Below are 24241 nucleotides of genomic sequence, written 5' to 3' on the forward strand. Positions count from 1 at the left end.
AATTATGCTGCTATTGTGGGTATATTTATTAACATTATAGGCACGCCTTCAAAGTCTGAGCCCCACGTCCAAGCTTTCAGGTTTATTAACTTGCTGACAATCTGTGACAGGCAGAAAGGCCCCCTGACGTGACTTCATTATATCCTCCTCTTGTTCCTTCAGGTAGTTCTAATTGACTAATAGCTCTAACACTTAGGTGCCATGGTGGAACACTAAAAGTACCTTTTCACCTATGGAAATTTAGCTGCTTGGTCACTATTTAAACCCTTAAACTTAAAATGTTTAAATCCAACAATGACCATAGACTTCTGAGACATTGCTATCAGAATAATAGATTTTCATTTCTGATTATCTGGGTATCATTTTTATTTCCACTCTGTTTTTTGGTCAAACACAGGCCATGGTTGTGTGTCTGATGTTTAAAGCATTGGGGATACCAGTATTCTCCAATAATGTCTGCCTCATGAAATACTGATTCTCATAGGGACACTCACTTCCAAATGTTGTCCTCCGTGTTGGTCTTCGCTGTAGTAGCCTGTACTACATCTCCTTGCAGTGTGCTGCTGACCTGGAAGCCACAAAGGAAAAAAAGTACTCTTCCAGTAAATCAAGCAAGTCCAGGTCAAACCAGTCAAACTAGGAATGAAGACCCACTGGCAAGTGAGATGCTACCATAACTGTTGACCCAGAAGAAATAGTATCCCACAAAGGAAATGGTCTTTCATCCTTTATGCATCTTGACTACCATCCCACCAACCCAACTCCCAAGAGATTACATATGCTAATTCTCCTGTTAAATGTAAACCTTTTACAATAAAATGCAAATATTTAACGGTTGAGGCTTTTCTCTTTGATCTGGTAAGCTAGTCACCTCCTCTCTTACCGCAAGGAATAAATCTCATTTAGTTGTAGACATAAAACAGGGTAGACATAAAAATAGATCACCTAGCTTAGCTATTTTTATAGAAGGGGAAATTGAGACCCAGAAATGTGAAATAATTTGAGTCACAAAATAGTATAAACCCAGGTTTCCTGATCCCTAATGGAGAGCACTGTGATTAGACAAATTCAGATATTTCAGCCATTTCTGATAAGCCCTTATATGATCTTGAGATGTTGTTCTGGGTCACATGTAAATACTGAAGAACTATCTCATGTTCCCTTCTACCCTTATGACACATTAGTCCTTTTCACATTAGAAATGTGAACTGTTGACCTAAATATTCCCGCATTTCTTTCCTACCACAGCTAAAACCAGCTCAAGGTGTATGCAGTGCATCATGAACACACAACGGTGTCCCCTTTAGCAAGACCAAACCTAAGTACCCAGAAGCAGAGCCATTCTGCCAAGAGAAGCCTGATTGCATCGTTTCCCCACAAAATATATCCATCAACGTGTCTACCCTTCTGATGCTTCACAGCAACTCCCCACTCCCCAAACACACCTCCTTTTCCACCTCCCTTTTTTCCCCACCATGAACTTTCACTCTTAAAAGAAAAGAGGAAGATTTTCCCTTTTCCCCCTTGTATTGCCACTCACTGCTCATTTTAAGATAGCAAATAAGAACTGGGCTTAGTCATGGTCACTCACTTGGCCATCCTGCCAGAATGCTCTTTATCCAGTTTTAGGATGGAATGGTCTCCAATGTTTTCATCATTTCCAATTCCTTCTTGTTAGTCAGAACCAGGTTTTTGTTGCTACCTCCCTTTCTTGAAAACTGAAATTCTCACTGAGAAAAGTCAAGAATTTATCACTTATTCCTTAAGCAGAGAGTGCTCCAGTAACTTTGAAAAGTTAAGTTCTCCATCACTACTGCTCATTTCAACATGAGATAACACGTAATCATCAATAAACATTTAAGTGCCTACAATGTGCCCTGCAGGCACTGAGCCCAAATAAGGCAATATAAAGCAAGGACAAAATAACAGAAAGCAATATTGATGAGGAAGGAGAGGGAGCATTAACAACGGGGAGATTAGGAAATACCTTTTCTAGGAGGGAAGTTGGGGGCTGGGGGATCACCTGTGTAAAGGCAGAGACAGGAAACAGAACATTATGTGTAGGAAATAGGTAGGTAGCTACAAGGGTCTAATATAGAGTGCCAGGCTTAATCTGTATTTTATTTTAGAGGTACCAAGGAGTCACTGAAGATTTCTGAGTAGGTAAATGACATGCTCATGGAGGTGTTTTAGAAGTAACAATTTGGCAGCTGTGTTAAAGATGGATTGGAGCGAGGCAGCTTTATCATCCAGGAGAGAGGTGCTGAGGGTCTGAGGTAGGGCAGCAGTTGTGTAACTCAAGAGAAGGTGACGAGAGGCAAGAGAGGAGTAAGAAGGATGGATAAGATTTGGCAAATGACTAGATACTGGAGTTAAAGGATGAGCTAAAGATGATTGCAAAGCTGCATATCTGAGTAACGAGGATGGTGATACCTTCAACAAGAAAAGAGAAGCTTGGAGAAGGGATGGATGGGTTTGGGTGTCTCCATCTCAGATCTGCCATGTTTCCTTCACTTCACTTATTAACACTTTCTGTTCAGGTGACCTGTAGCATACTGATAAAATTACTTCTATTTTTCCCTCCTTTGACTCTTACTGAAGTTTTCTCAAGGTAGTACAGCGGCAAGGGCTGAACTGGGGGTAAGAGGACTTGGGTTCGAATCCTGGCTGTGTCATTTCCTGCCTGTATTATTACTTGACACAGGGGAATAACATTATATGTTACTTATTATTCTACTTGAGACCACATGATGCAGTGCATAAAGAGCTGGTCTTGGAGCCAGCAAGACCTGGGTGCAAGTCCTGCTTCTAAGACCTATCGGTTGTGTGACCCTAGACAAGTAATTAACCTTATGGGTGTGAGGATAACTCTTGGAAGTTATGCTTTCAGTTGTAGAGAATGTGCCGAGCTACATTGGCAGGAGTCAATGAAATCACAGGCCAGTCCTATTCCTAGAATAAAGTACCACCTTCCATGACCATACTTCAGTCATTAACCCCACCTTATTAATTCTTTACTAAGTCTGTGTTGTCAGATTAACTTCTTTGCTTGTGATTATCCTGCTACACATGCTTTAAGTTTTTATACAGCTGATAGATGGAATCATGAGTTTTAGGAATGAACCTCTCTCTTCTCAGCTAAAGCCTGCCATCAACTACGGATCTAATTTTCTGTTATTCTTCTCCTTCTACCCCTGCTAATCCCAATAACAGATACCTTATCTTTACAGACATCCACCAAACCAACTGGGAGGTGTTTTTACCCTCTCTTATTTCAGTTGAAACAACCCTCCATCAGTCATAAGACTACAAATATCTGAAACTTTTTTTGATGCTCTTTAAGTCCACGGCCTTCCACCCTCACTCCTTTGCATCGGCAAACTGAAGCATTTTCTAGAAATGATCTCACTTCCTTCTCAGATCTGTCTCTGCCAAAGTTTACACCCTCGCCCCCGCTTTTGATGCCTTTGATTCCATCCCTTCCCTTTCTATTTCAGTTTTCTCTCTTGGTCATCTACCTCTTGCACTTTTAGTCTCCCCTTCTACAGGGACTCCTCTTTTCCACTTAAAATAATAATGGTCAAAGTTTGACTTCAGGTTTGCAAAGCACTTTATATCCATTCACATTTGATCCTCAAAACTATAGAAAGTACCTACATGCTAATGTCTCTTTGGCCTTATTTTGCTAATTTTCTACCTACTGGATCATCTTGTCTCAACTCTGTCAAACCTCTGGGAAGAGAAGCCTGCACTACTGAGTAGGCTTCCCAAATATATGATCATGCCTGTTGCCAAGGTTACTACTGACCACTGCCAAAGCCAAATAAATGCCTTTTCCAAGTCCCTGTCATTCCTGACTTCTTTGTAGCACTTAATATTAGTGACTAACCTTCCTTCTGTGTATTCTCCTGTATGAAATGGTGCCTTTCACATCTGAAATAGATAACCAATGCAGCTCCCTTTTCTAGAGGGCTTTAAGAACAAAACTGACACACACTATAAATATATAAGACCATGAGCCATTCCTCAATGGATGAAAAACTGCTCCAGAAGACTAATAATAATAGAGATGTAAATCTGAGGCTTCACTTTACACCAAGCAAATTGGCAAAGATGACACAAAATAGAAATGGTTGGTGAGACTGTCAAAAGACAAAGAATATGAACATAAATGCTTTAAGAATCTGTATATACTGAGCCCAGCACATAGTAGGTTTTTAATAAAAGCTGATTGACTGGTAGGGGTGTGAATCAGTGGTTAATTATTAACCCAATCATTTGAAGAGTAACTTGTAATTATGTTCAAGAAGTGACTAAAATCTGACCCAAAGATCCTGCTTCTAGGCAGGCAAGCAGTGAGAACAGTAAGAAGTGTAGGATATCAAGAAATGTCCCAAATACTCCTAACAATATTCTGTGAGCTCAAAGAACTTGTCACAAAGTAGAGGCCTATTGTTTGAAGAATGGTTAAATTCACCACGACACAAAAATGTAATGGAATATTACTATATCATAAGAAATGATGACTTACATGAACTGATGCAGAGTGAAGTAAGCAGGACCAGGAAAACAATACATGATTACAACAATATAAATGGAAAGAACAAAATAATGAAACTGACTACTGCTGGAACTATGATAAATATACTTAGCACTACAGAAGAACTGGAAAAAATGTGCTGTTGGTTGCTACAGTCATGGAACTCTACAAACACTCTCAATCTTGGATGATATGTTGAACTGCTTTTCCTCCTCAAATTTTGTTACAAGGGATGGCTCATAGGGTAGGGGAAGGGATATGGTCAGATAAAATTGAGAAATAAAGACAAAGATATTGGTTTCAAAAGAATACTTTTTCAAAGTATGTCCCCTAACAGGTGTACTTAAAATATGCCCTTGTACAACCCCTCAACTCACCAGTCACAGCAACTCTATTCAGGCATTCAGTGAAGAATGCAAGCCATGATCTGGTCATTAAAAGTTGCAGAGGCCTTAACTGCCATCACCGGAAACAAGATGTCTTCACCAGTCTGAGCAATGAGATCCTAAAGCATTAAAAATACAGTTACAATCACACCTCCTTGACATGTTTTTGAATGGATTAGATTAGAAGTCTTTCTCTAAAATCCTAACCTAAGCTCAGTAGAAGTTCTTAGCTGTTCTTTTTATATCAGTGATATTTATTTCAGAAGATCTCTGTACACTTCCAATAGTCAATTTTCCACTGAGTTGAAGAGTCTTCTAGGCCCTAAATCTAACTATGAATTAAGGCAAGTGTTTTCTATCTTGATCCTTTTACCACTGCTAAAGAGGGAAAGGGGAAAACAGGACTCACTGTGAGGTCCATGGGATATAGAGAACACTCATTGGTCTTTATTTGTGATTGACAAAATCTGCATTATTAAAAGACACAGGTAACAAAATTGAGCTTTGTATTTAACCTGACAAAATATATTCTACAGTTTCTAGAATACTACTTCATAAGAAACAGCAACTGAGGAAGGAGCAAAAGCAATAAACGTCACATGCAGATTTTTCCTGGGAGGGAAGAACTACATTTGTAGGTGAGGTCCGTAGTGTGCAACGCAATTTAAAAAATTAAATTCTATAGAAAATGCAATAATGCTTACTTGGGTGAAGTGTTCCTCCCTTTAGGGGAGGAATGATGAGAGCAGGTTGGAATTCAAAGGCATAGATAGAATGGCTTCTCAGTTACAAAATGGTAATAAAAATATTTAAATCATGGCACTAGGGCACCTTTGAGGAAAAGAACACTTTATCCAGAGTAGGCCCATTGCATAATTCTGTAGTAGTATATACAATTTTCAAGTAATGATGTGGTCATAAAGAATAAGTCGTTTCCTAAAGCAGTAGCTATCTATTTTTCTTCTCTCCCTCAGATACTTGATCAGTTTCAGCATCATAGTGACACTTTTCCACACACTTCCTAGGGAACCATCCTCGTATTCTGGATCCATCTAAAGAGAAAAGAAATTTCTGTAAGGCTAAAGGAAAGTACCAAACAATCTGATGTCAATACTCTGAATTCAAGCTGCAAATGAGCAAGTCATGCCTATTATTTCCCAAAGCTCCCTCCCCTTTCAGTCATTCTGAGTGAATATAATTTTTTTTCTATAACAGCTGTTCCTTTTGCATACAATCAAGAATTATAGATATAGATGAAAGCTTAAAGTGTCTTTAAAAAATAATTTACTCTAAGCCCCTTATTTTATAGATAGGAAACTGAGGTGCAAAGAAGTGATTTACCCAAAGTAAATGACAGGGCATGGATTCAAATCCAAGATATAATTCTAAATTGAATCACCTTTTACCATATTGCTACCATGGCCTATAAACATTCAGGGCCTCAACTGCTTTAAAGATGCTCTCTTTCCCTTCAGACAACTGAATGAAGATAATGGAGATCACCTTCCAAGATTTTCCAACTTCAATAATCTCAAACGGGAAAAACGGTCTGTTTCTGTTAATTCAGGAGAACAAATATGGCACAAGGAAAAGGGCACTGGACTTAGAAAATGTGTGTGTGTGTGTTTGTGTCTGTGTTTTGAGTCTGAACTCTGCTCTGCAGTTATGAATTGTTGAACATCTAACCATCAGATTATACATCTGTAACACAATATTTTTTGTAATGCCAATCCTCAAAGGGTTACTTAAGGGTCAAGTAAGAATGAATATAAAGTGCTTTATAAATTTTAAAGAACTATATAAACACATTATCCTAAGAAACAATGTATAGATTTTACTAGGTACAGAATATGGCATTTCACACAACTATGCAAATATCTTACTTGCACATAAAGTGTATCTATTATAATTTGAATCAGATTTCAAATCCATTTAAAGAGCTCACTTTTTTTGGCAATTCCTTTGTAAAGCAAATCACTCAATTTTTTTCTTTTTAAAGTAAATATGGACTTTAACATCAATTTTACTTTAACAGAGTATGCCTGTCTGTACTCACTACATAAATGAAACAGGTTTCATTTTTCAAAAATTTGAATCCTGAATGCTTCATCACAAAAGGCACAATGTTAAAAAAAATCAGATTAGTACAATTTGTATTCAATTTATTTACTGACATTTCATTTTGTTAATGAAATAACTCTACATTAATTGCAATAACTTAAGTAAATTACTTAATTTGTGTAGTTAATTGTAACTACACAAAGAGGAATGATAATCAAAAAAGCAATGTTAAATACAGATGTCTTAAGAGAATATAAAAGCTAGCCCCTTTAACAAAATGTGGAAGTGATAGTTTAGATGCCATATTATCTTAATACCTAGAATTTAAAATTATAGATAGCATGCTAACATGTTCCACAACTTATTCCATTTCCATACCTTCTGTAGCCAAATGATCAATAATTTTGTCTCCATACATCCAGTGTCTGAAATATTTAAAATATTAAAATACTTTAAGATTGATACCAATTTTGTCATTAGAAAAAGAAATCAGTGCAATAAATTACTTACCTTAAACCTCTGGTAACTAAAATCAGTTCCCCTTTCTTTAGGCTAATCCTAGGTTCTTCAGTACATGGAGTTGTGAAGAAAGTTTTGATCCCTTTATTGAAAGGGCAGCAAGCACCACTGTAATCATCTATTACTTTATAGCGGACCTGCCATCAAAGATGAGAAACGACTATGATGTAAAAATAAAATATATCAATATATCCTTAAAAGAAAGAAAGAAAGAAACACTTACACTTCTGACTCTCTTATCTGCTTTCTGTTTCAGCTGTTCCATCTGTTTGGAAAATAAAAAAGGGAAAACATGCTAATGCTTTAATAATTTCTTCCAGTGCTAAAAACAGACCATTTTGTTCTATTAAAAAGGCTCATGTATGTAGCAGATCATTTGTGTGTGTGTGTGTATTACGTTTTGATCTGTTATATGATTTCTTCCATTTATTTTAGTTCATCTGCACAGCATGACTATGGTGAAAAAGTATTCAATAGGAAAGTATGTGTAGATCCTATATAGAACTGTATGCCGTTTTGGGGAGGGAGGAGAGAGGTGGCGAGTAGGTAGGGGGGAAAAATCTAACTTTTATGGTAGTGATTGTAGAACGTTAAAAATAAAAAATAAAAATAAATTTTAAAAAAGGATCATGTATCTGTTTTTAGTAACTTCAGTAAATCACAAGTTTTTTGCACTTAAAATTATCATAAAATTAAAGACCATATGTATATGGTGGCAGAAGACAGAAATTGCTTCCAGGGGTGGGGAACCTTCAGCCTTGAGACCACATATGGCTCTCTGGGTCCTCAAATGAGACCCTTTGACTGAATTCAAACTTCACAGAATAAATGTCCTTAATAAAAGTTTTAGACTCATTAAATCCCTGTATCAGATTTGAGAATGACTTGAGACAGTAAATCAAAACAAGGAAATTATAAAATCTACTAATATTATTCCTGTGAACAAAGCAGAGAGATCCAGGCTAAATGACAATACAATTAGCTGGATTTAGGAACGAGTGAATGACCAAAGAGAAAGAGTAGTGATTAATGAGTTGATGTCAAGTTGGAGGAAGACATCTAATGATATGCCCTAAGCATCTGTCCTTTACTCTGTGTTGTTCAACATTTTAAACTGATTTGGATGAAAAGAACAGATGAATTTTTTTAAAAAAATCAAATTAGCAGACAACATGAAGCTGAGAGGAATAGATTTATTAGATGATATGTTAGATAAGAAAGAAACAGGATTCAAAAATACTGAGGCTAGAACAATGGGTTGAACCAAATAAAATGAAATTTTTAATAAGGATTATGAAATTCATAGTATAAATGATTTAGAGATGAAAGAGACCTTTGTGGGCCATCAAATCCTCATCACCTTATTTTTCCTCAATCTGGACAATATCACACAGTGTATAGGGTACACATAAGGACAGGTTTTGTACTTAGGTCTTCTTGCCTCCAAATCACTGTCCTATCCACTACCCTAAGTTATACTTAGGTTAAAAAAAATTACTATTATCAATATAGAGGGTATGGAAGGCATAAACAGACAACAGTTCTAATGAAAAAGATCTGAGAGTTTTAATAAACATTAATCTCAACATGCATCAACAGTCTGCCAGAGCAGCCAAAACAGTTAATGGCTACATGGAGAGATGTAGTGTCCAGAACAAAGGATGCTATAGCTCTGCTCTACCTTGCCCTGGTCAGGTCACAGCTAGTATAATGAGTTCCATTTGGGGCGCCACAGTTTAGTTCCGACAAACTAGAAAACAGTCAGAAAAAGACAACGTGGATATTAAAAACATGCAACATGAAGATTAGCTAAAAAAAACTAGGTATTTTTAGACTGAATAAAAGACTTAGGAGAAATGATGGATGTTTTCAAGAATTTGAAGGAAAAAGGGTTTTGTTTTGTTTGGCCCCAGAAGCTACAACTAAGGAATCTCCCCTCATTAAAGGTATTTAAGCAGAGGCTGAGTGAGCATTTGTTGGGGATTTTTGGTCAGGTATTGTCAGAATTGATGGTTCTTACAATCATTAAACTCCATGGTACTCAGATCTTATTTTACTGAATAATAATTAAGAATCTGCTAATGTACTTAGTGCCCTATGTGTGTTTGGAACATAAACATTACCTCTAATGTACAAATTCTGTGCTTTTGCTTGTCCCACCCCCACCTCTCACCTGCCGTATCCACATCAGTATTTGTGAAGACATTATGAGGAATATTCCCTTAGTCTATACCTGTGGAAATCCATCCCAATCTTCAAGCTTTATTTCTCCCCTAATTCCCTCCAGCCAGAAGAGATCTTTCCTTCTATGAATTTTTCATAGCACTTTGTGTCTTATCTGTGAACTCATATTCTAATTTGTATTTTACTTGTGTTCCTATCTTTATTTCCCCTATTAAACTGCATGTTCTTTGGGGTCAGCAATAGCATTGTCTTCATTTTTGTGTTCCCTGGGTTTAACAAGGGTCTTACACCCCAAAGACAATCAATCAATGATTGTTGGATTGAATTAATACATAGTTCCCACTCTCAAGGAGGTTATATTGTAGTTGGAGACACAAGATAGATCCTCAAACATTAAATAACAGCTAAATAAAAGTACAAGAATTAAATAAAAAAGACACAATAACAAAAAAGAAGCCATAAGACAATGTGTCAGTTCAGAAGAGGGAAAGATTGAGAAGGCCTTATAAAGGTAGACTTTGATTATTCTATAGGATTTGGATAGTCTGTTAGACTGCCCGGGTGGGGCAGGAAAATATAACCACAGACAGGAGTGTGTATGGTATATTCTGAGAATGGTGAGGAATGCTGGTCTGACTGAACTGGTCCATATAAGGGAGTTGTGGAAGAAGGCTGGGAAAATAGGTGGAGGGCTCCAAACATCAGGTTAAATTTAGACAATCTCATGAATACTGGGAAACCATTAAAATTTTTTGAGTAAGCGGACTATATGATGAACACAGAACTTACAGAAAGACAATTTTGAGAAATTTGGTAAATTTTAATACAAAAGTAGTTCTGTCATGCTGTAGTTTAAACAGAAGGACTCATGTAAGTGAAAGTCACTTCTGACTAAAATACTTACTGTCAAGCTATATGGATGACATCCTTCTCTTATTGGCCACTCCAGTCCATCTCCTTCAGGAACCCCAGACCATGTAAACACTTGTTTAAAGTTCTGCCATCTGCTTCCCATGTCATAAGGGAAAATAAAGGTTTCAGCTGTCTGGTAATATTGAATTCTATCTTTGGCCTGTAGATTTAAACAAACAGTAAGATACACCGCTAATCTAGAAAACCAATTTTCATAAATTATTTCATAAAATGTTACTCTAACTTGTAAATTGATTATATTTTCCTGGGATATGAATTATAGAATAATACAACTTTAAAATCTTAAAGCTTATCTAATCCAACCTTCTGATTTTACATTTGAGGAAGCAGAGATTTCAAATGTGTTAAATAATTTGCCTAAAGTCATATGGTAAGTTAGCAGTAGAACTGAGACTAAAACTCATGTTAAGATGCATTTTTCCACACTAGTTTTCTATATATAGATTAACACTTAGACTTTGTTAGAACTTTGCCTTCTCAAAGCAATTTTCCAAACTAAACTTTCTAAATGGATAACTTTATTCATTTTAATATAGGAAGGAACTAAAGCAGAAAATAAAAATGGGTCTGAACCACTTAGAAAATTCCTACATGAAAATTTATACACACAAGCAACTGGAAGCTATTACTGCTACAGCGCAGAAATGGATCAAAAATAGGTTCAAGAGGTGGAGTTTATTCATGAGCAAAATGTTGTATCAAGAGTCGAAGCATGGGTGATCCTTGGGTAGGATTCCCCTCCACGGTTATAAAAGGGACGGTTGGCAATGGCCTTTGTATTAGAATGGGGAGAGGGGTTGGACTAGATGATATATAAAGTTCCTTCCACCCTTAAATTCTAAGTAGCTTTATTTAGCCTAGTGAAATTAATGGGTCGCTGTCCATTTTGTAAATACCACTGACATCTAGTGGTCTGGAAAAGGAATACTGCTGAATGTTGCAAAACATTCTATATCTGAGGCTAGTGATTCAGAATCAAATAAGATATGTCTGCTTTAAAAAATGACCATTGTCTCTGTATCTGAGGCAGTACTAGAGTAAAATCAGGCCTGATCTAGAGAGATATGGATTCCAGTCTTCAGTCTGCCATGTTTGGCTATGGGGGTTCAGACAGCCTACTTTACCTTTTTGATCCTTTTTTAAAATATATCTTAACATTTCTAAAGTGAGGGGGCTTGAGTACTGCAAGACATATGCAGGTATTTGGACTCTATGCTTCCAAAAACTTTCTTAAATTCAAAAGGTTTTATAAATTGCTTTCTTTGTCAATAAGTCAATTTACTTAGATTGCCTGCCACAAGCATTTTATATTATTTAGGGATATTAGATGGTGCTATATCATCATTAGCACCATCATTATTATATTTTGCTACTTGGAAACCACCTTGAAGGATGGTGATTTGGTTAAAAAATGTTTTATGCTAGAAAGTCTGTGGCACTTACCTACACAGTGATGTGAATTGGGAGAGAGCACAGTACAGTGCAAAAACTGCTGGATTTGAAATCAGAGGGCCTGGGTTCATATCTGGACTCTATAGCTGTGTGCCTTAGACAAAATGTATTTTTGGGCTCTTATCTGCAAAATGGCGGGGGGGAAAGGGTTTGAACTAGATGACCTATAAGGTCCTTTCTAACTTTGAATCTATGATCTTATAACTATAAAAATGATCAAAAATTATTAAAAATACAAGATTCTCTAAAACACAGTATAATTGTGGCTGCCATATAAATGTATCTTGACATTTCCATTTAAATTAGAAAGCTCTGTAGTCTTCCAAATAGAAGAGGTTTTAGAAAAGAAAGGTCCATGCCACCTATAGAGAAATATAACTGAGGATCATAATTAGCACACAGAGAGAAGCCCTATCTTTCCTGGGGATGATGATGCATTGTGTTAGTGCAATGGGTCTTCTGTAGCATAATGTTACATACAATATATATTTAGTAAAAAGGAACTAAGTGACTGCTAGCAATTTTCACTCATGAAAAACATAAGCTCTATGTGGCTCTCTTGATTTCAGGAATTAGTTCTTAATTGGAGATGAAGCAGGAGATCCAAGAAGGATTTGGTGATAGTAGGGTTGGAGTTCCTCTAGGAAGACAGCTAATGGTCAACAGGTATGCCAGGCACATCGTGGGTGATTAATAAAAGCTTGCTGATTGACTGAGGACCCTTTAGTAATCTTTTTGAAACACATTTTGATTGTTTGGTACATTTAAATGAGTGATTAATCAAAATGTATTCTATTTCTAACTTAAATGGAATTTGTAAGCCACTAAATAGAAAAATAATGTTTAGACATTTTCAGCTAACATTCAAACTATGTTATTTCAATATCAAGAAGATGCTGCATCAAAGCTTACCTTTTCTTCAATCCATGATTCAATAGAAGTTTTATTTCTAAGAATTACTTTCATCTGAAAATTAAATGACACAGTTGAAAAATTATTTAAAGTGACTGGGTCTCATTTATATGAAATTTTAGTCACACAAAAATCACATCAATAGTGAAATCAGCTATGTTCAAAGAAGACTAGCAAAACACCTCATTCTTTTCAGTAATTAATTTCAAATACAGATAAACATTTCACAGGAGTAGCAGGCAAAGGCTTTCACGGTACAAAGAAGATAGCTGCTATCTCCTACTTGTTAATATATACACACTTTGTTATTAAATTCTTGTACCACCTTTTCTTTAGTCTATGCTAAGCTTAAGATATATTCATATATATCCAGATAATAAACCACTATAGTCAATTTATGTATAGGTAAGCAAGAAACAATACAGTTTTTCCTGATTTAATTCATTTCATTTCAACACGCTTGTTTCTTACACGTCACTTAATATCACTCTGTACCTATGCAGGTCCTCCAATCAAAGGATGTCAATCTATGACTGACATGATTCACCTCTGCTTACAGGGATGCTGCAGCTCAAAGACATTAATGCTACGTCAAGAGTAAGTATGAACTGCAACCAAAAACTCATTTTATCATTCTGCTCTAACCACTTTTCCAAACCAGTGTTAGTTTTTGACTAAGCATTTTAATTCTGAAAATGTTTAGCCTTTTCTACACTGTAGCTGTCTGTATCTACACATACAAAATAAAGTGAATGACTGAATCAATTATCTAGATAATTCTGTTCCAGACAAAGTTAATTTGTGGCCTACATTGAGGTCCAAACAAACCAAAAAACACTTCTCCATTTCACAAATTCATAAATTAAGTTCAGCCTTAGTTTCCTCAACCCCGACAACCTTGAACCTTTTAGCTACTGGTAACTGTCAAACTTACCTGGATAAAAAACAACATACCAACTGCTATAGTTGTTCCTACAGCCAATCCCAAGGCAAATAATGAGGCAGCAAATGCGGATAATCCAAAGGGTATGATAGGAAGGGGATCTCTCTTAGCTGCACTCATATCAATCTTGACTGTATTCCAACCAAAGGAGATCTACAATGGAAAAACTGGAATTATCTGGTAGTAGACAATGAGGAAACTCAAACGTATATACTCAAAATATTCCAAACTACAAACTGCCCCTTAAAATGTCAATTCAGAACTTTCATTAAGGTAACTAAGGTAAGAGCTGTTTTCATGAATCTGATCTGGCACAATGGCTCCAATGCATATCTGTTTGCAGAAAATCAATTCGTAAATGTTCGTAACTGGGCATTTTTCAGCACGGCCAGGCAAGACTCCTCTACTTAATTTAACAACTTTGTGGTGACATTAAGTCAAATGTACATATTAAAACGTGCATAAAACACTAGTCCAAGTTAACTTTAACCTTTTCCCTATTCATTTCCCCTGTGCTACGCATCAAGTGTTTCAATGATTCCTTCAGTAGCAATGATCTCCAGGACTTGGTGTTCTCTGTTTAATGGCCCATCCCACCTAAACGCCTCATTCACTTCAATTCAACAACGAAGATGTATTCAACACCTAGATTTCAGTTTTTAGGACTTAATAAACTTTTATAAATTTTAATATTGTTTTGAAAAAAGGCCAGAAAACATTTTATAAAGGCAAGTTCCATGATTTTAATTTTATTCTTTTAATGGTGGGGAGAATAGTTACAGTAAGATTCTAAGTAATCATCACAATTAACGTTTAACCCGACACCTGGATGACCAATAGACAATCTCTTACCCTGTTATAAAGCTGTGTGTACATGGTCATAATAAAAATGAAAGCAGCATGAATACAGCCCAGGGGCGCTAAGAGGAGAAACAACGTAAATGATGCATGATTTTGGTAACCACAACAATTGTTGATCCAAGGGCAATGATGGTCCATCTTCATAACACATCTAATGGAAAACAAAAGGTATTAGAAAACAGTGGCTGAAAACCCTAAGTCTGTATTTGATAAAATTTGTCTTCAAAAGAAATCTACTGAATAGGGAATCTATCATATTCATAAGTCATGGAAAAGTTACACATTATGGAATAGGAAAAAATTTCCTTCAAATATTCACAAAGAAACATAAATGATGAATGCTCTCAAAGTCAAAACAGCACAATGCAGTTCCTGAAGATCTGGTGGTACCTCCTACATATGAATTTGTTTTAAGTAGTCAGGAAGTCCATTGAGACATGCAGCATACATACATGAGCATAGTTCTAAGTTTCAACCTTTTCTAGATTTCTGAAAAGTAGTGTTTGAAGTGGAATGCAATGAAAACATTTTTTAAAAAACCTTCATAAATCTCCACCTGGAACTGGAAGCATTAACAGGTCCAACCAGATGTTTCTGACTTCCTTCCTTTATGTACACTGTTAGATGTTGGACTCTCCTGTAGGCATAATAACCTATCCATGTGTGTAAGATATGGTACAATGACCAAAGGACTAATGTCCTTCCCTTCCTTTAGCTCTACTATTGATAGAATAAACTTTTCAAAAGCCAAATCAAATGTTTGAAGGAAGTAGTTGCTGCCTCCCGTGCTTTCTTTGTATTACCACTTTCTTATCAGAGGTTTCTTAACAGTAAGTTTAGCTGTTCTTTAAAAAACATTCCAAGTGAATATTTCAAAACTTGTTCACAGTGCTTTGTTTTTCTTTTCTTTTTTTTTGTTTTAAGAACTTTGTTTCAAACTATAAATATAAAATGACCAAAATTCTACAAGTAAAAATTTTAACACTCAAGATTGCTCAATGGACTGCATAGCAAAGGCTATGCAAAGGAGCCAAATGCATACATCTTATTATGACTACAAAAGGACTTCTGACATTCTTTCTAGAAATGCTAGCTTGTATTTACATAGGGCTTTATTTTCAAAACGTTTCCCTTCCAATCCTATCAGACAGGTAGTGGTACAGTGGAAACAGCTCTGACCGTGGGGCCCAACAACCCAGATTGAAAGTCCAGCTCTGCCGAGTATGGAGCATGTGACCTTAGATAAGTCCTTTTACTCCTCTGGGCTTTGTGGCAAATGAAGAGGCTGAACTGTATGATCTCAAAGGTCCTGCTCATTTTAAAATGAAAAAGCTAAGGCTCAAAGAGAAAAATGACTTGATGAAGATCACACCACTAGGAAGTGACAGAACTGGAAACTGATGGCAATTGTTGTGCTTCTAAGGCTAGGGCCCTTAGCAGCGCTGCTACTTTCATAAACACTAAGACTTGCAAAATATTCTCATGAAAGTGACTTTTGTGTGGTGAAGAAAGCATACATGCAACCAAGAATCAAGGGAATTAATCTGTAATGAAAAATAATGAAGAACTAATACCTGTTACACTTTCGGCAGTGATGGGAACGCGGTGCCTTATATGCCTGGCACACCTTACAAAACTGGAGATACATGGTGTCCTGAGCTTTCTCCTTGGTTGAGAAAATAAAAAAAAGAAACAATATATATTGGTACCTGGGACTAAGAGCTGAACACCTTTCTTACAAGATCATAGAATCTAGAGCTGGAAGGGACCTCAGAGGCCACCTAATCCAAGGCCCTTATTTTACAGATGAGAAAACTGAGGTCCATCTCTTAAAACTCACAATCTGATTCAGCCAGATGAACATTCAATAGGTACCTACTATATGCCAAGTACTGGGCCAGGTGCTAGGAAGATAAAGACAAAAATGAAACAGTTGCTGCACTAAACGAGTTTTGTGTTCTGCTGAAGGGAGACAGAAAACACCTTGATAAATAAGAAAATGAAGTAAATACAAAGTGAGGGGTAAAATTGCATAGTTGATAGACAGTCAGGTAGACCTGACCAGGACTCAGGCCTCTGAAGTCCATTGGCTGTGTGCCCTTCCTATGCCTCAGGGGAACCTCTCACTTCCACATTACAGTCTAATCAGCTTAGGTCGCTTTGAGTGACCACCCCAAGTCCAGACCAAACACAAAATAATTTTAAGGGGAAGCATAGCAATAAGTGAGATCACAAAAGGTCCCTGGCAGGAGGTGGCACCTGAGCTAAGCCACGCGTTCAGTCAAATTTTTACTGGGGAAAATGGACCGTTAGTTTTCATTATTTCAAATCTCAGTAGTTATAATTTATCTCTATGGCCAATATAATCGTTACTTTTATTTTGAATGAAATCTTCCTGAGTCTCCATATTTAAGATATAATTCCAGCTGTTTTCTAATTTCTCTCTTCTGAAATAATTTTTTCCTACAGTTTCTTGACTGCTTCCTTATTTCTTTGTTTTTCCAGCTTCCTCATCTATTTCCATACCTTCTTTTCCAAGTGATTGTTAATTCCACTACTTAATAACCACTCAGAAAGATAATTTTTATAAAACACTGTTAAGTTCAATGGCCTTCACTAAAGAATCTTAAAACTTCTTATATACAGCATCTTAAATGAAATAGGTGCTAAATAAACGTATGGTGATTTGATACATAAAAAGTCTGTATTATTTTAAAGAAAACCCAAGCTGGTTTTACACCATATCTTATAAGGATTTATACCATTTAAATATATATATATATATATTTACATAACAGTAAACTTAGGTAAATAGTTTAAAGAAAATAAATAGGCTTTCACCATTAAGAAGTAATTAGAGTTTTTGGTCTTTGCCAACTGGCAACAAGAATACTGTGCTCAGTTTTTGTATTTGCGATGTGGCTTTTAAATAAGATAAAAAAAAAATAAGACTGACATCAGACTTCACCTTTAAAAGAATATCTTTTTTTCTTACCGGTTTCCATCTCAGAGGCACATAGCCAGGGCCCACAAACATGGCATTGAAGTAATTGTAAAGAATCATGACAGTCCAATTTATCAACATGATGAAATTCACACTTCCTCCAGTTGTATGTAAAGGCCAATACCACAAAACCGAGTCAATCATGGCCATCGTAGAACATATTGCTATAACGCCAAGAGCTATAATGGGACCCCAGTGGCACAGTCTTTTTAACTCATGAAGATTTTCAAATCTAATAACTGAGCAGAGTACACCCATAATGATGAGAGTTATTTTCTATTTTAAAAGCCTTGTAAAGTTCCTTTTTTGTATACACATTTCCATGTGTCAAAAGTCCATGTGTCTTCATTAATACTCATGACTTCAAACTGTGAGATGCTAAATTTGAGTAAGCCATTTTAACTGTATGGTGTTCAGAGCTCTTTGTCTTGACCAGAACAAGTGAATTTCATTGCTTTAAAACCAACCTAAATAAAACAAAACATAAATGTTTAGCAGAAAAATAGACTATATGAAGGTAACTAGTTCAAAACATAAAGCCTGTAATGTTGTGAGATCTCATTCCAGGAGAAACTGTATTCATAACACAATGTCCTATAGCTCTTTAGTATCATTTAGCTACATTCATTTAATACATTAATCATCTGATATAAAGACTCCGTAAAAGAACGTTACTTGGACTATGGAATCAGATAATTTTGGAGTTGAAAGGGGTCTCAGTGATAATCCAATGACATAATTTTGGATTGGAAAACTGAGGCCCAGAGAGGTGAAATGACTTACTTAAGATCACAGTTACTCATTTGCTAAGCTGAGTACAGAAATAAATTCTCCCAATCAACCCAGGGAGGCATCTTGGTAATGAGTATTGGCTGAATGAATGGAAAAATACCTAATGTTTTCTAGAATGTTGCAGGAGGCAAAGCTAGAAAGTCTACTGAAGGCCTTTGTTTCCATGCCAATACTGCAGGGGAAAGGAGAAAGAAGATGCAAAGATACCAGAAAGCTACTTTTTATTTGAACCAAGATTTTTATTTTAAGTACCTATCATCATCATAACAAACAGTAGAACAGGAAGGAAAGGCAGCATAGCCCCCAGTCAGGAAGACCTTGAGTTCAGATCCTACCTAGGACTTACTATACATCAAATCACTCAACCTCTGAGTGTCCCAGGTAAGTCTTCAGGACTATATATTACAGAACGTGTGCAAAATATACATAAATAGAAAGAGTTTCCAATAGAAGATTTCCCTATACCAATAAATCAGTGTTTTAAAAAAGAATTGGAATGCTGTGTCTAATGGCCAGTGACTAATTTTAGATCTGTAGATTATTTCTCTTTAATATTTATTAATATAATTATAATAATAATTATCACATAATTATGATAATAATTATATTAATATTATAATAATTATATTAAGAATTATAATTATTATATAATGTTAATTAATATATATTAATATCTATTAACAATTGCTACCTGATTAAGCAATAATGGGTCTCAAGTTCAACAAGATCACTGAAACTTCAAAAGGCAACAAACTGAAAATGGGGAGTTTAAAAATCTGTGTTCTAGTTTAGAATGCCATTTGTCAGGTGGCCTTCACTCAATTTCCTCATATATATGAAATGACAGTACTTAACTAAAAACTCTTTGATCCTTCTTTGCTTTAACATTCTACTAATCTGTGAAAATGTTAGATTGTGCAGCTTGGACAATTAAGCAATAAGACGGAATAACAGCACAAAAAGCGATTCAGAACATAGTGAGGTAACTAAATTTAATGAACATCTACTGAGTGACCAGTATGTCAAAATTGGAGATATAAAATCTTGGTAAATGATAGGGAATAATAATAATAATTAAAGTAGTACCAACTATAATCCCAGCCTCTAAATCAGAATAATTAACCACATAGTATCCTGGTTTTCTAGGAAACTACTTGGAAAACTTGGTCAAGATCTGTTTGTTTTCCCAGAAAACTTCCCTGGGGCTACAAAAACCACAGGCGATAACCAGAGTTTGTATTTCAATTAAAAAAAAAAAGGCTCGGAGCAAAGACCTGCAACAGTAGCAGAGAAGTAGCCGAACGCGCACGTGGCCGGCCAGCGTGGGCGTGATATTGACACAAGTCACTTCTCTCCAGCGCTCAGTTTACTCCTCTGCAGAAGGGGAGCACCGGCTCGGAGGGGCTCAGACTTGTGCGCTAGCTCGCGAGCTGCACGCATTTCATCCGCGTGTACGCTAACTGCCGGGCAGCACGCCCCCCCCCCCCCCCCCCCCCCGAGAGCTCCCCCTCCCCTCCCCACCCACGGGGGCGGGGGCTGAGCGGGCGGGGCCGGGAGAAGCTTTGGAGCTGAGGCTTGTCTCACGCGACCAGGGCCCGCGCGTGTCCAAGAAACACACGAAAGGCTAGGCGGGTGGAACAAGCGCAGGGCCTCAGAACTCTGCCTCGTGCCTCCGTTTCCCCTTCAGCATCATGGGCTCGGGAGCTCACGGATACTCGTCCCCCCGCTCTGCCCGTTCTCACCCCCCGGGAAGGACGGCGTAAAGGAGGCCGCGATGCACCGAGGGCCTCGACCAGCTCGGGTGCCCCTCCCGCGCTCCCCCCGCCCCGCGCCCACTCCTCAGCCATCGCCGCCCTCGGGCACTTCCGGGGCGGCAGGGCTGGCCTCACCCGGAATACGTTCCTCCTCCTTCCCGGGATCCTTCCGTCGCCGGTTCCTCCGCCCTTCCCGGGTGACAGGCGAGTTAGACTGGAGGCCGCAGGCGGGGAGCGAGCGCTTCTAGGTCACCACAATCCTGCCCACGGAGCCTCCGCCTCCCCGCAGCACCCTCGGGCGCTGTGGCTAGCCCGGGTCATCGCCACTTCCCGAAGGTCCCTCTCCGAAATGGTCCCTCCGGAAACCACTTCCTATCACTTGTTGCTCGGGGACCGGCCCCTGGAGAGCCGAAAGAGAGAGGATTCTAGCGTGATCCTTGAGAAACGATGCTTTTCCACCGACGTACGGTAATTTGTCTTCCTAACTCCCGAGGTCTCGCAGGATCGAAGGAAGGATCAGGGGGAACTGAGTACGAGTAGGCCGAGTTTCCGGACGGGCCAGAGACAGCAGTAGCACAACCCGGAAGCGGCCGGTCTGGGAGCTGTCCCGGGTTCTCGCCTTCGCTGTTGCCGCCGCCACCGGAGTGGTTTCAGCGTCTCGGAGCCGCTGCACCCTACCCGTGGCGGGCGGAGCCCCAGACCCTCACAGCCGCCATGTCGTCAGACTTCGAAGGCTACGAGCAGGACTTCGCGGTGCTGACCGCGGAGATAACCAGCAAGATCGGGAGGGTCCCCAAACTCTCTCCAGGTGAGCGGTGGAGCCCGCCGGGCGGGGGGAGAGCGACGGGAGGAAGGGCCGGGGATGGAGACTGAAGTTAAGGAGGGAGGTGGCAGGGTCCAGGGCTTCCTGGGCCGCTGTCTCGTCCGTCGTGACCTCAGCCCTTTGCAGCCCCCGCGGGCACAGCCCGGATCTCCGTCAGCGCCCCGCCGGCCCAGCTTCAGCGACTCTACGTGGCCCCGGTGACAAAAGTCCACAGTCCTAGGACATCCTGGCCCTAGGGACGTGGCCCGACTGCAGACTCCTTCGCCCTGCTCCCCTCCCGCTGCCCCAGACTCCAGCCACACTGAGCGCTAACCAAGATTTTCCACCTGTTAGCTTCTGCTGCTGGAATACTCGTAGCCTTCCGCTCCTTACCCGACGAATTAAAGACATGGTTCAAAAAGGACTCCTGAGTGAAGAAGAAAGGATGCTGGATTCGTGGTCGGAGGAAGTGACCTTGGGCAAGTCACTTCGTCTCTCACCCCTAGTTTTCCTCTTCTGGAAAATGAGGGGGTTGAACCGGACGGCCTCTAAGATACCAGTCTCTGATTCTAATTAAGATTCTTCCTAGTTTTCTTCTCTCCTGCTTCCCCTTCCTCTCCAAAAAAGCCAAAATGTGATCTCTCATTTTTTAAATAATGTAACACTTTTAACTCTTCTTACACACTTAAATTCTGATTTCCATAATGATGAGCAGGACCACGATATAGTTTTCTTCCCCTTCCTAAAGCTGTAAGGTCCTTGAAGGTAGAGACTGTGTGATTTTGGGGTTTGTTATGGTGTTCAGTATTAATGTTTTGTTGTTGTTTCAGTTGTGTCCAACTCTTCATGAATCCATTTTTTGGGTAAGACAGTGAAGTGATGTGCCATTTCCTTCTCCAGTTCATTTTATGGATGAGGAAATTAAGACAAACAGAGTTAAAGGACTAGTTGAGGGTTACATAGCTAGGAAGTGTCTGAAGCCGGATTTGAACTGATGAAGATGAGTCTTCTTGATTCCAAACCCAGTGCTTTATCTACTGTGCCATCTGGCTGCCCGAATATTAATTTTCCTAGTGGTAAATCCAATATCTATTCCCAGGTTTTTCCTTGCAACCCAAAACTGCCTCTTAAATCTGAAAAAAAAAAAGTGTTTGAGTAATTCTCAAACTCCTTCCTTATCTTTCTTTCTCTTTACAACTTATTTTCTATTAATAGGAATATTTGCTTGAAACCTGGAACTCTGACTTTGGGCCTCACTCCTCTCTTGCAGTTTCAGTTAGCTCTTGTGGAAATGGCTCATATCTCAAATAGGGATGTGATTCCAAGTAAGGGAACAAGAGGGCCAAAACAAGATAGCATTTATTACCCAGCTCTGCTGTTGCAGAAATTTTTTGGAGGAAGTGGCTGATGGCCTGAGCACTTCATGATGCATCATTCAATTCTTCTCACCAGTTTTGCTTTCTTCAGGGCTCAAGATCGTCCTAATCCCTGTGGGTTTCCTTCTTTTTCCTAGTCCCCCACTGTGGTAGTGGTAGAGATTATTTTGAATTGATTCCCAGAATCTGGGAATAACAGGATTTATTGTTCCATTTAGATTTTGTTTACCTGTAAAAATTTGAGTACTAGGAGATTTATTATTTTATTGATGACTAGTGTATAAACTAAATGGAATGATATTAGAAGACTATGTAAAATATTCTGAAGTGAAAAAATAGCAAAAATATTGCTGTACCAGAAGAATTACAAAAGTAAATTTTTTTTCAAGAAACAAATACTTTTATCAGTAACAATATTTTTCCCTTTGTAATTTTGTGTTAACATTTGAGATTTGTTCCCACAAACGACAAAGGAAACCTTTGCAGGAAAAGCTGTGCCTTTTCATATCTGTGACCTAAACATAGCAGGTATATAACATGAATAATAGCATGATATAATGGAAAGAGTGCCTAAAACTGCCTAAAACAACAGTAAGTATTTGAACATGAGCAAGTCACATAATTTCTTAGATTTGCAGTTTCCTCATTTGTAAGTTGGGAATGAGAGGCAGCATGGTTTGCTGCGATTAGAGGGCTAGCCTTGGAGTAAGGAAGACCTGGGTTCAATTAAGTATTACTTCAGGTATATATTAGCTGCGTGACTATGGGAAAAGTCAATCTCTCAATGTCCTGGACAACTCTCTAAGAAGATAAATTACAGATGAGGTGGTGATATTCATCATTGGAGAGAGTTTCCATACTGGAAATTTCCTACAAAGATGAAATCACAGATCTAGTCACTCTTCTTCCTGCCTCTCTTCTCTTCCCCTAACCACCCTTCTTATATCCCCTTCCCTACACATGGTGGAGATAATGAGAGTTGTTGTTAGAAAAGCACTTTATAAACTTTAACAATCATCCCAGTTATTCAATATGGTATTAGAAACATTAGCTTTAGCAATAAGAGAAGAAAAAGAAATTGAAGGAATTAAACTTTAATATACTTTATAAACTCAACATGAGTTGTTAAAAGGAAAGTGTGTGTTAGATTTTATAACACTAAGCAGACAGGATGTTCAATAATACATATTGAGCTCGACAGTGTCATTATGTGATCTTCTCTTTAAAGGTTCATTCCATAATGTTTCATGTACTTTCCCGTTCTCTTTTTATCAGCAAAGATAAATAAAAATACTTCCTGGGAGTAGGTGGGAGAAGCCAGGAAGAAAAAGGCGGTTTCTAAAAAGTCATCTGAAGGCCTTTTGCAGTTAGTGAATACAGCTGTGGTGAACAACAGCGTGTTAGTCTCTGTCTTTATTTAACGGGGAGTGAGATAAAATTGGCTAAGAAAATGTGATGTGAGCAGTGTCAACCTTAGTGAAGATTCTAAATGTTATGACATAGGAGGTCTGAAATTGATGAATAAGTCTTCAACCCAAGCTGCTCATTCTTACACACTGGATTAGTGAGATTCACAACGTCCCTTCTTTGTGAACATAATACCTTGCATCCAGGTATTTAAATAAGAAAATAATCTTTTTCTCTAAAACTTTTATTTTAAAGAAGCAATGATTCAACTACCATATTGCATAAGCCTTAGTAATAGGGACAATCATAATAAAT

General features: G+C 38.1%; 3 protein-coding genes and 1 long non-coding RNA gene across 13 annotated transcripts in view; 2 read left to right on the forward strand and 2 right to left on the reverse strand.

Moving 5' to 3' along the window:
* The window catches only part of ACSL5 (acyl-CoA synthetase long chain family member 5), a 53608-nt gene extending 52771 nt beyond the window's left edge, over nucleotides 1-837 (forward strand). For 4 of the 5 annotated variants that reach the window (XM_072622425.1, XM_072622444.1, XM_072622466.1 and 1 more), the window contains one exon: nucleotides 485-837. The gene's annotated coding sequence lies outside the window, so the exon portion shown is untranslated. The remainder of the gene's footprint in view (nucleotides 1-484) is intronic. The other variant, XM_072622460.1, reaches the window with a different exon arrangement.
* On the reverse strand, nucleotides 342-5045 carry LOC140513155 (uncharacterized). Its single transcript, XR_011970085.1, has 3 exons — nucleotides 4918-5045; nucleotides 1592-1730; nucleotides 342-568 (listed from the first exon to the last, which is right to left on the reverse strand). It is a non-coding gene; the product is annotated as an uncharacterized lncRNA (long non-coding RNA).
* Nucleotides 5046-5351: 306 nt separating this feature from the next.
* ZDHHC6 (zDHHC palmitoyltransferase 6) lies at nucleotides 5352-20611 on the reverse strand. 2 transcript variants are annotated; one of them, XM_072622480.1, is made up of 11 exons: nucleotides 20477-20611; nucleotides 17787-18262; nucleotides 16366-16457; nucleotides 14783-14942; nucleotides 13922-14083; nucleotides 12988-13041; nucleotides 10595-10762; nucleotides 7730-7771; nucleotides 7498-7643; nucleotides 7366-7412; nucleotides 5352-5978 (listed from the first exon to the last, which is right to left on the reverse strand). In XM_072622480.1, exons 2-11 carry the CDS (start codon nucleotides 18051-18053, stop codon nucleotides 5875-5877), a joined length of 1242 nt encoding a protein of 413 aa, XP_072478581.1. In that variant the 5' UTR covers nucleotides 18054-18262; nucleotides 20477-20611; the 3' UTR covers nucleotides 5352-5874. The 2 variants fall into 2 exon arrangements, with proteins under 2 accessions (XP_072478581.1, XP_072478585.1); XM_072622484.1 differs by lacking the exon at nucleotides 7366-7412.
* Nucleotides 20612-21017: 406 nt separating this feature from the next.
* The window catches only part of VTI1A (vesicle transport through interaction with t-SNAREs 1A), a 396018-nt gene continuing 392794 nt past the window's right edge, over nucleotides 21018-24241 (forward strand). For all 5 annotated transcript variants that reach the window (XM_072622511.1, XM_072622494.1, XM_072622521.1 and 2 more), the window contains exon 1: nucleotides 21018-21149. In XM_072622511.1, the coding sequence (XP_072478612.1) occupies nucleotides 21056-21149 (94 nt within the window). In that variant the 5' untranslated portion in view covers nucleotides 21018-21055. The remainder of the gene's footprint in view (nucleotides 21150-24241) is intronic.

Source organism: Notamacropus eugenii, chromosome 1 (assembly GCF_028372415.1).
Source record: "Notamacropus eugenii isolate mMacEug1 chromosome 1, mMacEug1.pri_v2, whole genome shotgun sequence".
In the NCBI taxonomy this organism is placed as follows: domain Eukaryota; kingdom Metazoa; phylum Chordata; class Mammalia; order Diprotodontia; family Macropodidae; genus Notamacropus; species Notamacropus eugenii.